Consider the following 16,733-nt stretch of genomic DNA (forward strand, 5'->3'; position numbering starts at 1 on the left):
TCCTATTTTATCTTCATTTTCTCAGATGAAGAAGCTGAGTAGTCAAGTCATTTGCCCGAGGTTGCACAACCAGGAAAGAGCAGGGTGGAATTTGAAGCCAAGCCATCTGGCTCCGGAGTCCCTATGTGTAATTCCTATGCCACCTTTCCTGCCTGTATCATACATCATCACAGCTCTGAATTATAGACAGAGTTTGTTGGGGGAGGAAAACATGAAAGAGAATGTTGTCGTTAGATTGTAAATTGTGCGGGAAAGGGCCAGGGTTCCAATTGTGTAATTGAGTAAGTGGGTCAGTGGATGGGCACACAAATGAGTTGACCATCAAGTGTGGCAAACTAGGAGGTGAGTAAGGGAGAGATTGGGAAGCAATGCTTCCTTACCAGGCTGGTTGTACACAGTCCCCAGGTCTACTTTGAAGGAGCCGATCAGTATGCTGCCAATCAGCTTGTGGTGAAAAACCTAAGGAGAGATGGAGCAGTGAGTCCAGCTGCAAGAGATTTCTCTTTGAAGGTCGATCTGTGAAATGGGTTCATGACACCTCAGTGAAGATTCTAGACCTTGACGCTCATCTGGCCTTCACTCTTCTCTGGAGCACAATGACATTTGGTCATCAAGTGAAAAGGGCATCCAGAGCATCTCACCTGGACCTCTTCCTCCTAGCAGGTTTTCAGCTATTGAAGGACACCTAACAAATCTCACTCTCTGAAAAGTATCTTTTTAAACCAAAGTGAGCTCTGGTACAGCCTACCTTTTAACACCCATCTCTGTCTACTGAAACTCTACCCATCTTTCACTGCCTAGAACAAATGTTGCCTCCTCCAAGCAGCCTTCCCTTATCCATCACAGCTGAAAGTCTCTTTTCACTCCTAAACTTCCACCATACTCTGCTCACAACTTACTCAAAGAACCTACCACAAAGTGCTTTGAGAAGTTTGGGACATGTACAATAGTCAGAACAAAGGAAGGGTCATCCTCTATATTTTATCTGATCAGAAGTCAGCAGCAGAGAGCCGGGCTGGTGACAGCAACACAATTTAATGCAGGGCTATCAAGATGAGGAAGTTCTAAAAGAAAGCAGCAGAGCTGGCACCGGGTTCAAAAGGCACACTGATGAGAGACTGCTGAAGGAGCAGGAGTGGTTTAACCTTTAACTCAGTAAAGAGAAAACTGGAGGTGTGGAGGAGGAGTGATTGTAACTGAAGTATTTTCCAATCTTGGAAACACCACTGTGTACAAGAGGGAGTAGGTTCCCCATGTGGATCCCAAGTCACAGGAAGAGAGACACATGTCACTACGAGGACAGGTTTTATAACAGAACTTCCCATCAACAAGTGAGCTTTTCTAGAGGTAGTGACCATCCACCACTCATTTTTGGCAGTACGCCAAAAACCCCATGTCATAGAGGTGGTGACCGGGGTTCCCGTACCAGCTGCATTACACTAGAGGGTCTCTGGGCTTCCTTCTATGACATTCTGTGAGTTCCTTGAATCAAAAACAGTTTCCTACTTTCTTCTACCCACCACAAGCATGGCCTTGCTCATAATAAGTGTTCAGTAAACAGCCAATGAATTAATGAATGATTAACTGATCGAATGATGGGTGAATGGAAGACTTTTGGGGTTTCTTAACAGCTCCTTTTGGTGAAGGCAACTAACAAAAATAAATTCACCTGATTTCAGGAAATGAAGAAATGAAGATCTTCCAGTCTCCCTTTCTACACTTACTACCTTGCCCAACCTTCGCAAGGGAGTTAAGAGAACTGAGGGCAAGTAAGGACAGCTTGGCTCAAGGGGAGGAGTTATTTAAGGCCACACATACAAAGCTCACTCCAAACCTCCCCATGATCGCAGTTGCTAATGTGGCTTCCCAAAGGCCCCAGCAAGAGCGTAAGCCTGACTCATGCTCTCTTCTCAGGTCAAAGGCATCTGGGTCCCTGTGGGCATAATGGGACATAAGAGTCCACATGGGTCTTTAAATAACACAGGAGACCTCCTTAAATAATCCATCCACCAGTCTGAGTGCCAGGTACCCTGCTATGGGCACACATGAGATTATAGAGACTTCAAGGAATTCCACACACAGAGTGCTGGGGGCCCTGCATGCCTGGGGTCACTGGCAAGGAAAGATGGTCTTTGGTACCACCATGGTCTGCTACAGCCTGACTATCCCAATAGCATCTTCTTCTCATTGAATTTATCTTGGGCACATTGACTTTTGGCTCATGGACTACCAGAAAACTTGTATTAAACACTCCTCTCCAAAGGGAGTTTTCCCTTTAAAATCTTTGCTCTCTGTCCCTAAGACTCATTTGGGGAGCCCAAAGTATTCTCTTCTTCCAAGTTAGGGAAAGAAAAAAAGCAATACCAGCTTTGGTCCTTGGTCTGAAAATCCACTGTCCCACAGAGAGTCATAACCCTTGTCTATGCTATGGTATAAACATCTAGCTATTAATTGTTTGTCTGAAATCTAGACAGTTCCTCAGGACCCAGCTATACTGCTGATCTCCCAAACAGGTGGTTGCCAGAGCTATGCAATGTAACAAATTCCTAGGCAATGCCCTGGGGCCCGAAATATCTTCTGCACCACTTGTCATCAGGCCTGAAATTCAAATTAAGAATTTCTGGCTTGGGGCACCTGGGTGGCTCCCTCGGTCAAGCATCTGACTCTTGGTTTCAGCTCAGGTCATGATCTCAGGGTTGTGAGATCAAACTCCACAATGGGCTCCAGAATGTGTAGTCTACTTAAGATTCTCTCTCTTTCTCCCTGCCCTCCCTACTCATGCTCTCCCTCTCTCTAAGAAAATTTAGATAAATAAATAAAGGCTCTTTTTTTTTTTTAAGAATTTTGATTCTTGATAACATTTCATTCTTTAAGAGTCACGTTCTTCAAATGCCCCTGATCAAGAGAATATAATAATTCCACTATTACCTAAGACTTAATGCAGGGCCTATATATAATATGTTATATCTATATTATTATGTATATATATAATGTAAAATATATAATAAGTATAATAAAATAAATATAATGTAATATATATTCTAGAGATAGGTGGATGGTAAGGACAAGCAAGGAAGTCTCCAAGACAAGTTTTGCCATCTTCAAAATTCTAATTAGAGTTGGTGTCACTGCTGAGGAAAACATTTCCTCATTTTCCACATGTCTTGCATTGGCACATAAAGTATGGAGTCCGTCCTTTCAGAACCATAGGAGGAGAGCACCTACCCTTCCACCACTCACTTGGCCTCTCTCAGGCATGCAGAGCCATGCTAACCTCTTCATGGGAGAAGCAGTGATTTCCCAGACTGGTGAGATAAATGCAGTCTGTCACCCACTGGTTTGTCTGTCCCTTCACTGAGTGATGTGAGATTGGTATCAATCCTTTCTTGACCCCATTTTCTCTCTTTGGGGCTAGTACTTTTGCATGGGTACTCTCCCATCCCATTCCTGTCCTCCATGTCGTGGGCCACCTGGATAAGGTGTCTGGCTAGACCAAAAATCTTCTCTGTCTCTACTGTTCAGACATGATCTGTGGAGACAGGAATTCACCCGTGGAGCTGAGGAAGGGTCTATGCAGCAGACACAACCCCTCATGAGCAGGTCCTAAGGTCTACACTCAGAGACAGCTATGAAGAGGCCAGATGGCAACCACTTGCTCCAAATCACATTTTCAGGTCAGCATTACTGATATATTTGGTTCCTTCCTGATGCCTTTCCCTACTTCTCTATTCATTACCAACTAGGAGAGGGTTAGCAGTGTGATTAATTATCACTATGGAATATCATCCCAAGAGAGAAACACTAACAACTCATCTCATAAAAAGAAATAAATCAACTCAAAGTGGCAGTCTGTCAAGATGGCATTTGAAGCATATGTTGCAAATTCCCACATTAGTAAACTCTACACTTCAATTCATGATGGCTTGAGAGTAGCTTATAACTTGTTTTCAGGAAGCACAGATTTCCTTGAGGAGATTTTCCTTCCCAAATTCTTCCATGCTAGTTATTTCATGTTCTACCTGTTGGTTTTGAACTCACCATCTCACACTCACCTTCCCAGACCTATTCACCTCTAAGCAGGCTGAGCTGTTCTAGAGAGTTCCTAATACCTAGAATTTCTCCCATCACCCCCCCACCACCACCACCACTTCATCACCAATGATATACTTACTGAGATTTTGATGATCTTGTCAAAAAGATGCAGTTGGGGTCCAATGAAATCAAAGACAAAGTACTAAAAAACAGAAAGTTCATTCTGACCATAAATTCCAGGCTTGCATCTAAGAACTTTATTACTGGACTAGTCATAGATTTCTATCATTTTAGCCAAATGCTGCATGGTCCTCAGTGGCATGGATGCATCATCAACCAACAGGTCACCCCCTATTTAGGGTCACCTAAGTTCCTTCCAATTTTTTTTCAAATGGAAAAAAAAAATGCTGTCATCTGCATCTTTGCACAGGATATACATGAATTTTCCTTTAAAATGGACATAAAATGTGCAATTATTGGGTCATGGCTTATGTGCATATAAATATCTAATAGATAATATGAAATTTCTTTCCAAAGGGGCCAAGCCATTTTACATTCTCGTTGGCAGCATACAAAAAAAGCCATTTCTCCGTACCCCTGCCAACCCTTGAATTGTCAATTCTCTTGATTTTTTGGCCTATTAATAACGATGGGTGAAAATCATATCTCAGTGTGGTTTTAATTTGGCGTGAATCTAATCAAAATCTAATTTTCTCAACATGTTTCAGTTTCAAACATCTTTGTGGCCATTCTGAAGAATGACCAGGAAGAGAATGAAAAGAAATTATGGACAAAGAGGGCTCCTAATTTTAAGAAAGTGATTGAAATTAGAGTTGAAGAAACTCTAGGCCAGTCTCTATAGTCTTTAAGAGGCTGAAGACCAAAGGATTTAAAAGATATGCCTGGATTCAGACAGCTGGTTACTGCTGAGCCTGAGAGCATGGCTCAGTTCTCCAGAAGTTATCACACGAGGGCTTCAAGTACTAGATGTTTCACCATTTGAACTTTACCCAGTAACTCCCAAATGTGAGGCTATATTCTCCTAAGATGTAGAACACTGGAGTGGTGTTTTGTTGTGGGTTGTGTCTTTTGAGGACTGGTAGGGATGGGGGAAGCAGGACCAGGAAGTTGCTTTGTAGAATGTTTGTTTTGAGCTTCCAGGTGGAGAAATAATGAAAGGACCTTAGAGATGAACAGGACAGCAATAGAAAAGGGAGAACTAACTGTTCACAGACTGCTTTTAAAGGGCAAAGCAGAAAAACCAAAATGTGGAAATCAAAAGATGCCATCATACATCCTTATAAAAAACCTTCAAAATGGCAGTCCCTGGAGATTAAGGACAGGCCACGTTACATTCAATGTCTTCTGTTTAAGAAAATGGGAAAATACCGTGACATTTTAGGAAGTTTTTCATATATATGTTCAAACTTTTAAAGAGTTGTGTTGTTCAGAATTTCTTTTATATGGAAAACACATGAAATACCTCGTTCTGATAGATGAAATGCTGTGAGTTCCTTGGACCAATAAATTAGTTCCAGTGTTTATTGCTTTCTGCTGAGTTTCACATTTCAAACTCAATTACCTCATACAGGTTCCCTAGACCTTTGAGCCACACACATCTTTCTAGCTGGAAAATATTCCCCAACCCCTATTAATGGGTTCCTTCAACAGCTGGTGGGCCTTGGGCTTGAAAATTAGAGTCAAAAACTATAATAAAAGTTTTCAGTTCAACTTCTGTGTTTTTACTTGAGTGTCGACTGATGATACACAGGCCCAGTTGCGTGTCACTTAGATCCAAGACTTGTATGCATAAAGAAAATACTAATTATATCATTTAACAAATCTGTAGAGCTTTGCAGTTTTGAAACATTTTCATACATATTTTTTCACATCACACCCGTGCTAAAAGTTGTTATAGAGATGAGGGTAGGGCGGGAAGGAAAAATCTCACGGTAAGAGCCTCAAAGGCAGGAGTGATGGATAACGAAGCAGGGAGTTAACAGCTCAAATGGGATTTGGTTATTTTCTGTTGATTTCATTTCCTATGGGCTCCCTTTTCAATTATTACTCCCATTAGGGAAATAATTAAGAGTTTGCTGCATTTTTTGATGATTCACAGTGTCCAAGTGCCTATAGGGAAACAAGCATTCTTGTACACTATTAGTTGGAGTGTAAGTTGTTACCTCTTTGAAGGTCAATTTAGTGATATCAAAATTTTTAATACACATATTCTTTGCCCCAGTTATGCCATATGAATATTATTGTAAGTAGTAGCCCAAACCTGAAAAAAATTAATATCCATCAATGGGAGAATTGACTGGTTTAGTAAATTATGGTATATCAATGCAATGGGAAACTAAACCAATGAGGGGAAAATGAGTTTGAACTATATGTATTGATACAGACTAATCTCTAAGATACATTGTTTTATGAAAAGATCAAGGTCCAAGACAGTGTGGATAGAATGCTACCATTTGGTTACAGTATTTGTTTGTACCTTGTATATGCCTAGGATGTCTCTGGAAGGATACACAAATGTCTGGTAAGAATGGGTTGGGGGGGATGCCGGCTTAGGGATCAAAGATCAGAGGGACATATGTTTTTTATCATATATCATTTTATACTCTTTGTATCTTTTACCATTTTTTACTATGTAATTTTTTATTTAAAAAAGAATTTAGCGTATATAAAATTTAGAGACTTCTGTCTCTCTTTGATATTTTCCTCTCTTTGATCATCACAATTTTTGCACTCCTTAGAAAAATACATCTGCTTTACTTTCCATTGCAACGTGCCTATTTCAAAATTAATAAATAAATTTCTAGTGTCTCTTTCATGAAAAAGATGTTTATCTTCTTTATAACCAGCACTCAATACATTTATTTAATATAAAACCACAGCTTATAATGGATGGTGAGCATATGAGAAATAAGAAAAAGGGTATATTGAAAATAGGGCAATGAATTTAAAATCAGTAGGAATTCCTCCCCACACCTTTTCATCATCTTTTTGGTGAGACTCTAGAGGGTTGTTTGTAAGGAGGCTCAGAGAGCTTGCCAGGGCTTGGATGAGTGGTGGGAAGCAGTGAGGAGGGACAAAGCTTTTCTATTTAGCTACCACTACTACAGATGACAGCGGAGGGAGCATAGTGGAGAAGATGTTGGTCTCCTCCATGACTTACTTCATTGTAAAATGGACTGTTGGTTCCTTCCTTCACTGTGCTTTGTTTCTTCTCTTCCCCCACTTCAATGATCACAACTGGATCAATGTTCTCACCCACCAGCTGGCGGGCCTCAGTGATGGTGATGGCAATCTACAACACAAAACAACACGTATGCACTCTAGACCTTGATGTTCATTCACACAAGAAGAACTGGGGCAGGCTGGGCAGGAGGAGTCATACACTTACTTGATAGTTTTGGGACCTGACCTCCCCATCGTGGATCTTAGTCAACAGTTTTGATCTATTAAAAGAAAGTTTTAACATATTTGTTTCATTAAGTAAGAACATGCTTTAAGATCCATAAGCCATGATAATATTTTCCCAGGTACATCTAAGCACTTTAATTTATGTTGTATCACATATTTTTTCTCTGTCTCTGGAAGAGATAAATGTAAATGAGCAAGTGACTTAATCTCTCTATGACTCAGTTTCTCCATCCTAAAATTGGAACTAATAATAATAGTCTTTACCACATGAAGTAATTGCCACAAGTGAATGATATGACTAATTTGTTCCACCGATAGTAAGAATTCTGAGCAGAAATAGAAGGGAGTGTATGAGGAATTACCATAAGTAAGAAATTAACATAAACAAACATGGTAAACTGAAGGCATCGATAGCCCCAAGTATTAGATTCCTCGGATCCATGCTCTTTTGCCTGGTACCTTGTAGTCTCTCATTCTTACATGGGCTGGACTTGTGACTTGCACCAGCCAATAGAATACAGCAGAAATGACTTTTGTTAATTCCAAGCCTAGGCTCAAGAGACTTTGTGTACTTTGTGTACTTCCACTCCATCTTCCCTCTCTTGGAACTCTGCCATCACCACTATTGGAATAAACTTGGACTAGCCTGCTAGAGGATCTAAAGCCATATGGAGGAGAGCTCAGTGGTCCAAGTGAAGCAATCCCAGTTCAGCCTACCACCAGAACCCTCCAACCAAAATCAACAGTGTTACCAAATGGCCACATACACATGAGTGATGGATACCTAACTATCTAGAACCAACCAACTAACTCATAGACCAATCAACTAAGTCATAGATTCATAAGCAATAATAAATTTTTGTATTAAGCCTCTGAGTTTGGGATTATTATTAACTGATAACAGCAAATCACATGCAGAAGATCAGTTTGTTCTGACTTTTTGTTGGGTAGCATAAATACTGGGGACAACAACAAAGCTAAGACATCTGACACCTTGATGTGTTAAAGAACAGGTGAGGGACAGCTTCTGAGTCTCTCTCCTGTTGTTGCTGACATTCCTGAATTATGAGGCACAGTAGGACCTTAACTCAGGGGATTGAAGGCCAGAAGTTGATAGAGCTGGGCCCCTGGCCTGCTGACAGCTGACCAGTATCAAGAGGCCAGCACTGCCATAGAGGGTAAGAAGTAGATACAGACCTCTGTCTTCCTGTCTTAGACCTTTGGCTCCTTGCAGACAGTGATCAGGTATCATTCTCTGTTTCCCAGAACCTGTAGAGGTACCTGCATACGGGAGGTTTTCAGCAAATGTGTGCTGACTGCCTGCACCAACACTGTACCTTCTCTTTGGAGGAGCTGGAGGAATAGGAATGACAGATTCATGATCATAAATCAAATCTCCTCCCGGTCCTTTCTGGTGAGAAGTCCCCTCCTGTGGTGCCTCGGCTTCACTTTGGCCATCTAGAGAAGCAAACAAAGGAAGAAAACTGTCTATTATGATACACAGTGGTGATCTGAGCCTCAACTGTCCCCACACTATGTCAATCACCATAAGGTGGACAAGGAGACTATAAGACAGTCCCTGCAGCATGAAATTTAACATAAAAGAAAGGCACATACTTACTTCATATATATATATATGTATATATGTGTGTAATATATATATACATATATATATTCATCTGTTTCCAAAAAAAGAGTAGATTTATATGCATGGAAAGAAACTGAGATTTGAATTGAAAGACGTGATTTCAAGTCATGACCTTGCCACAGTGGACCTTCAGACAAGTCATTTATTCCCTCTGAACCTCCTCAGTAAAATTTAATATGCATAAGAATCACCTGAGAAGCTTTGAAATGCAGATTCTGATTCGGTAGGTCTGGGGTGGAGCCCAAGACTCTGCATTTCTAGTAACAATGACCCAGGTAAGTCTGTTCCTGCTGTCTGAGGGCCTATTTTGAGTAGAAAGGTGTCATAGGTTGAATTATATATTCCAAAGACCTCAAGTCCTAGTCCCTGTAAATGTTCCTTGGAAAAAGGGTCTTTGATTAAGTTAAGGATTTTGCAATGGAGATTATCCCTTATTATACAGGTGGGTATCATATGTATCATATGTATCATATGTATCATTAAAAGAAGGCAGCAGAGGGAGAACAGAATAATGCAACGTGATCACAAGGCAGAGATGGACCAGAGGCCACCACAACCACCAGAAGATGGAAGAGGCAGGAATCAGATAATCCCAAGGGGGTGGGACCCTGCCAATATTTTTATTTCGGTCCCGAGATACTGATTTGAATTTCCCACCTCCATTACTATGAGAAAATTAGTGTGGGTTATTTTAAGCCACCCAGTTTGTGGTCATTTGTTACAGCAGCCACAGGAAATGAATCCATGAGTGTCTAGAAAATTTAAATGAATGGATGATAAACATATTCTTCAGACCTCCTTTTCCCCCACGGAGGGCTTCTAATTTAGTTGATCTGGGATGTCGCCTGGATGTCCATTTAAAAAAAAAAAAAAACAAAACTCCCCAGGTGATTCTCATGTGTAGCGAAGATTAAGAACCACTTCTTAGCCAAATTTTTGGCAAAAACCAAAGAGACTGCCCGCTGTAGTTCAAAACCCTAACTCTAAAGGTTTGGTAGAAATCCCAGCTCTGCCACTTCCTAACTTCATGGTTTGGGGCAAGTTACTTAACTTCTCAGCCCTGTTTTCCTCATCTATAAAGCCAGGCAAGGCCAACATTGCCTACCTCACAGAGGTATTATATTTCTATTGTCTATTTTCTTTATAGTCCTCTTCTCAACCTGTAATGCAGTTACCTCCTCAGGTCTCAGTAGATAGAAGAGGCTCGCCCATCCCCCTCCCTCAGAACAGGATGAGTTGAGGACTTTTTACAAAGGTGTGTGTACAGGAAAATCACAAAGAGTTGTGCAGCTATCTGGGGCTCAAGGCAGCCAAGCTGTTTGTGCTTGGAGACCCCAAAAATGAAGCAAGAGAGCAGTTACCAGAACCTGGGAGGAGAGGGAATCAGGTCCAGTCAGCTTCCCTACAACCGTTCAGTTTAGGGACACATCCAGCCACTGGATCCGAGCTCACATTCCTCCCTTCCTCAGAATTCCTGCTGGGGTGTCCCACTTGGGAAGGGACCTGGCTTCTGCATCAATACAGGTCAGTCTCTGGGACCCAGAACAGCTGACAAAGGGTGGAGAATTGATTTGGAAAGACAAACAGAAGAGTCCTACACAGGGCTATCCTCCCTCTACCCTACTCAAGTGCACCATTCTATATCAGAATCTAGCACAGGACCCAGCACTCAGCAGACCGTCCATTAGCATTTGTTGAGGAAATGAAAGAATGGCTAATCATGGAAGAGACTTGATAATTTTGTTGGGTAACTAATTAATGGATAGGTTAGGATCATCGGAATTTTATGAAATTAAGACAGAGCCACTCTAGGCCTCAAATACAAGGATATGAGAGGCACTGACTTGGAGAATCTCCAAACACTTCATCCAGAAAAGCCCTAACTTCCCAGACCAGGCAAAAAAAAAAAAAAAAAACACACAAAAAAAACAAAAACAAAAAAACGAGAGACGAGAGTAGCCTCAGTTCTATGGACTTTGTTTTATCAGTCTCCCACAGGGCAAGCCCCTGGCCAGCAGCATGAATGCTATTTGCTTTCTAGGAGGGGCCTGGTTCCTCTCTGCCCTGTTTGCTTTGTGAGCTAAAGACTCTAATTAGAATGAGCCAGGGGAGTCTCCTTCTCTGAAATGGCTCAGGTTGACTGCCCTAAATCTCCACCAGCTTGTTCTTTCCTCCCCAGTGTAGTCAGTAGAGGCCACTACCTGGAGGCTGACCCATAGAGTAGGAAAACCCAGGCTCTTGTATAAGATTGACCTCTGCTGGGGAGCCAGTTTCTCCACTTCTTAGCTGTGCAACTTTGGGCAAGTACTTAACCTCTCTGCACCTCTTTTAAAACAGATGCAAAGGAACCTACGTTTTAGACTCATGAATGATGCCTGTCAACTAAAAAGCAGCAGGGACTTATTAAGTGTGTCCTAAATATTATTTTTCGTAAGGTCCTGAAAGTAAGGGACTGGCTTATTCAACCTTGTGCCCTGGGACCTACGCAGGGTCCCAATTTCAAGGATACCAGAAAAGACCTAAAAGCCTTTTCCACCCACTCCCTGGTCAGCAGCTTAAAGACCTGTCCCCACTTAGAATGCCTCTTATCCCATTCAAGGATGACTTCATTGTTATTGCCAACACTTTGGTTTGAATGAGTTTCCATAGATTTCCATCGTAGGTTATATGTGAGGGCAGGAAGTGAGCTGGGGGAGAGGGACACGAAGCGACAGGACACCCACAGGGGGCAGCAGTGAAGGGCAAAGGAGGGCCCCCCAAGGAGGCAAGAGGGGTAAAGATAAAGCAGACCCACCGCACCATTTTGGTTTAGAAATGGTCCAGAAAGCTAGCCTTGAATTGGCTGTTGTCAGGGGCACTGGGCAGAAGCCTCTAGGAGACCACCACAGAACTGCCCATCCAAAGTGGTTAATCCTATTTGACTCAACAAACATGTGTGTCTACCTGATGCTGGGTCTGGCCCCACTGGCACAGTTCACACTGTACCTTGGGGATTCATTTGCTCTTTTGAAGAAGCAAGTGGCCCATTCTAAGGACGCAATCTCAGACAGCCCTGACTGACATCCCAGTCCCATTCACTGCTTCGTGGCTCTGTGTTCCCAGTCTCAGGGCAGATTCTGAGGTTTGTGTAGCCACACAGGGTCCTGTGATCTGAAGGACCTCATCACACTTAGCCCAATACTCTGCTGTTGCCCTCCAAAAACTTCATAATTTCTTAACAATGGCTTTGCATTTTCGTTTTCCACTGTGCCCTGCCAACTCAGCAGCTGTTCTTCCCACATTTGACTTTCTCTCTCTGCGTCTCTGCTACCTACTTTGTAAACCTAGGATAGCAACACCCATTGGTAGGATGATGGTGGGGCCGAATGAGACAATAAATAAGCCTCTCCTGTAGCAGTTGCTGTCCTCACTCTTATTTTTAAATTCTCACTGGATCCTCCTCAAGGCATGTGAGGTCAGCCCAGCAACCTCCATTGTGCCCACTTCACAGAGGGAGAAACTGAGAATCACATCTGTGTTGTGATTCCTGGGCCACGGAGCAAATCAGGACAGAAACAGGAGCTTGAACTTTGCCACAGCCTCCCTCTGGGGTGCTCCTCCATGGCCCAGCAGGTGTCTACCCCACCCTAGTTGGTCCAGTGACCAGGTGACCAGCAGCCCTGGGATGGATGTCATCCCGGCAAGACCAGCAGGGCCTGAAGACCCAGCAGGCAGCACCCTTCCCACCTCACTCCCACGGAGGGCGAGCTCCATTCTCAGCCTGGAGGGCTCAGCTCCGTGAGACCTGTAGACCGCAGGGCAGTGCATTTCCCCCACCCTCAAAAGCCTTACCTTGGGCAGCCTTATTGGCTAGGATTAGCCCCTTCTCTGCTTTCTTCTTCTTCTTCTTCAACTTGAGCCCAAACATCCCCTTTCTGAAAAGAAGAAGAAAAACTAAATAACACTGTAATAGTCACTTCAAGTCATTCAGACATCTGAGGAAACACATACACACACACACACACACACACACACACACACACACACCCTGAGTTCTCCTGGAAGCTGATCGGCCTCCTCTTCCACCCTGGGGATGGGGATGGGGACCAAAACACCAGTGTCAGGATGACCCAACAAGGTCTTCAGACAAGTCTACATTTGCAGAAACCATGAAGCCCCACCAGAAATCATGGGTCCACCCAGAACTTAAATGGGACTATGAAGAGCCCCAGCTGGTATTTTACTGTTTCTCCTCACTTACCTGTACCAGGTACTCAAGTGAATGACATCACTTAATCATCACAGCAACCCTCTCTTACCCGTCTTACAGATGAGAAGACACGGCCCAGAGAGGGTAGTTGCTGTTTCTGAGTTCACACAGCTCTGAGCATCAGGACCACAGGAACCCAGGCTCTAACCATTGGATGGCCTGAGCAGGTTACCCTGAGCAGAGTGAACACAACCTCCAGAGCCGGGGTCCCAGAACATTTCAAGGTCAAGAGACCTGCGGACTCACTGGGGTCCCACCACCAGTGCAGAACTCAGCACACACGTGATGTGTTCCCAGAATATCAGCTACTATTATTGTTGGCATTATTAGCTGTGGGTGGAAGCTACTTGGGGCCTCCTTCTATCCCAGGAAACGGCGTGCTCCTCTGTCTTAACAGACAGCAGAAGCATTCTGGACAGTCCTCCTGAGAGAATCCTTTTCTGGAGTTGAAAGACTGAACGCTGGATGGAACGGTGGATGGATCCAATTCGGAAGAAAGTCCTGGCCTTGAGTCAGACAGGCTGGTGGGCCCTTGGAGGATGGGAAAGGAAGAACAAGGACAGAACAGAGGAGAAGGGAGGAGAGAGCAGCAAACCCTTCCAGGAATACCCTGCAGTCCCAGAGCGATGTGAGGGAAGTGAAGTGCCATCAAGTTGTCCAGTGTGCTTACGGACATAGGACTCAGGAGGGGCTTAGACCAGGGACCCCACATCAGGCTGTCTGGGTTCTGGTCCCAGCATTATCTGTGCAGCCTGAACCTCTCTGCACTTCAGGTTCTTCATGCATAAGGTGAGATAAGAAATGTAAAGCATTTAGCACAGTGCCTGGAACATACCAGTTGCTCAATAAATGTTAGTTATGCTGTTATTATTGTAATGGATAGGATTAGGACCAATGAGTGGAAGCTACTAGGTGACGGAAGTTCACTCCATTTATTTATTTATTCACTTACTTACTTACTTATTTGTTTACTTATTATTTTTATGTCCTGCCTTAATTCAACTGAGGAATTAAGGAGCCCTCCACCTTAGTGTTGTCTGAACAGTGAAATGGACTGCATTGAGTGGGAGTGAGTTCCCTGTTCCTGGAGGTGTACAAGCAAAGGTCACCAATGGCTGGAAAAGGATATTGTAGAGGACAAACATCAGAAGAGGGGGACCGGCCTATGGGGCCTTGGGGGTCCTTTAAGACCCTGAGATAAAGTAGAATGGAAAGAATGGGCTCTGGAAGGCCCCAGACATGGATGGACTGGGCAAGTCACAGTATTTCTCTGAGCCTCAGTTTCCCCATGGGTACAAATTTATGGAAATAAACAATAACATAAAATAACTTTATAGAATCATGAGAATAAAAAAAGGTGAAGTAAGCAAAGCACTGAGGGCAGTTCCTGGTATATAGAAAGTGCTGGAATGTGCCCATTTTGGAGGTAACATTTTCCCTCTTTGATTTACCATCTTCTATGATGCAAATCACTCTCAGTCTCCCAAGAATCTCAGGAGAACATACACAAGGAGGACTTCCCTCTTCTGAAATTTCTCAAAGGCAACTGCCAATAACTTTCCTGTTTTCAAAAGAGAGTTACCAAGCAGAGGGTCAAGGCCATATCTTCCAAACCCTGGCTTGCTATTGTGGTATCCAAGGGCTCAATGCTATCATCATTTCATGGAGGCAGAGTCTGATGTCCCCTGGGACTTGGCCAATGAGTTCTGCAGACTACTTGAAAAGGCCGGGTTACTTCCATCAGCAAACAGGAAGTCACTACTAATAAATGACAGTATCTACCACAGGGAGACTCCATGCTCCTGTAGGAAGCTGACATCCTCATCACGGATGGCCTGAGCATTCTGAATCCCCCATCAGGCAGCCAGTGACTGAGGCATTGAATCATGCCTGAGGTGACTGGTGAGGGCAGGGGCAGAGAGAAAGTTGGGTCCCCCCTGCCCCACTGAAACCAGGCACTCTTGGCCCTGCCAACCATCAGGGGCACCTCATGAAGTTTAAAAGAGACCAATGTCTGGAACCACTTCCAGAGATCTGTAATTGCTTTGGAGAAGAACCAGTGCCAAGAAGCCCTGCTCTAGGCACAGCTCAGACCCAGCTACCAAAGAAGCCAGAGAGCCTTGCAGCAAATGCCCATTGGATTTATAACCAGTTCAGCTCTCCTGGATGGGTTGATATTTGTTCCACAAACACACAAGGTTGTTTGCCTGAAATCCTGAGTCAGTCATCAAGGGCACTCCCAGCATGACTCCCAGCATGAAAGGCTTCTTGAAGAAAATTGATTTTTCTGCCTCAGCCGCGTGTCGTCTGCAGTAGAGAGAAGGCACGGCTTGGCGGCCCAGAATAATCATGCCTCTGGCAGACTGGGCAGCAGAGAGTGAACTGGAGACAGAAGACAGCTCACAGGCCTGCTTGCATCACCTGTTAGCTCTCAAATTTAGAAGCAGACCCTTAGCCCAAATGAGCATGTCTCATTCCCACGTGGGCTTTTCTGACCCAATTCGTATGGTGGTGAACAAAGCTTATACAGTGTAAAACATGCTACAAAATACTGTATTACAACACTGGAGACAAGGAAATGTGCTACAATATTCTCCTGAGTGAGTCTAATACTTTTAAACACGGATTAATGCTTACTTTGTGCCAGGGGCACCATTTGACACATATTATCTCCAAGGATTCTCACAACATACCACGAGGCAGATGCTACTGTTTCCCATTTTTACAGATGAAACGTTGTCAGGGGTTTCCAGCCAGTATATTGAGATCAGCCATTGAATAAGGAAGGAAGTTCCCCAGGGCAGGAGCCATCAGCCCCCCTTCTCCTTCTCAGTGTGCCCAGGAGCCCAGCATGGGAACCTCCCACTTCACAAAAAAAGGGTGGGGCTCTCTGGCTTCAGATCTACTGAATTTCCTCCCAGGGCCACTCCAAGGTAAGTCAAGACACACAGAAACCCCCATACCAACCTGGTCTCCTCAGGGTGAAAGCTACCATGACTCCGATATCTGTATCCAAACAATGAGAACGTTACACAGTGAGCTTGTTAGGCTCCCTTCAGCACCTCTGTTCCAGGTGACATCACTCCAGGTGGCCCCACAGGGCCGGCACTGCTGGGAAGGCAGTCAGCCCAACACACGGGAGGAGGAGCTCAACGGCCAGAGTTTGGGTCTCATCCCTACCATTTCTAATTATGCCAGTGGGGAAGTGGCCATAAAGTTAACTCTGCTTTTTTCGTGGGGTGTTATGCATGTATGACCTCACTGCATGCTCAGGCTGCACTGTTAGGAACTCTACAAATAATTAATGTCCTCTCATGTCCATGGCTCCCTGGAGCCAGGGTTAGGAAATGGCTCACAATTAGAGTCTCCATGTGG

At 43.8% G+C, this 16,733-nt stretch overlaps 1 protein-coding gene across 1 annotated transcript in view; it reads right to left on the minus strand.

Annotated features, from left to right (window-relative positions):
- FER1L6 (fer-1 like family member 6) overlaps nt 1-16,357 on the minus strand; it is a gene marked incomplete at its 3' end in the record, with an annotated part of 115,285 nt that extends 98,928 nt beyond the window's left edge. The window contains exons 1-7 of the mRNA XM_080800745.1: nt 16,326-16,357; nt 12,941-13,023; nt 8,799-8,919; nt 7,442-7,496; nt 7,214-7,345; nt 4,172-4,234; nt 381-459 (exon numbers count right to left, since the gene is read on the minus strand). Of these exons, the coding sequence (XP_080656871.1) occupies nt 381-459; nt 4,172-4,234; nt 7,214-7,345; nt 7,442-7,496; nt 8,799-8,919; nt 12,941-13,016 (526 nt within the window). The 5' untranslated portion in view covers nt 13,017-13,023; nt 16,326-16,357. The remainder of the gene's footprint in view (nt 1-380; nt 460-4,171; nt 4,235-7,213; nt 7,346-7,441; nt 7,497-8,798; nt 8,920-12,940; nt 13,024-16,325) is intronic.
- Nucleotides 16,358-16,733: the final 376 nt, after the last annotated feature.

Source organism: Martes martes (assembly GCF_963455335.1).
Source record: "Martes martes genome assembly, chromosome: 4".
NCBI classification, from domain to species: Eukaryota; Metazoa; Chordata; class Mammalia; order Carnivora; family Mustelidae; genus Martes; species Martes martes.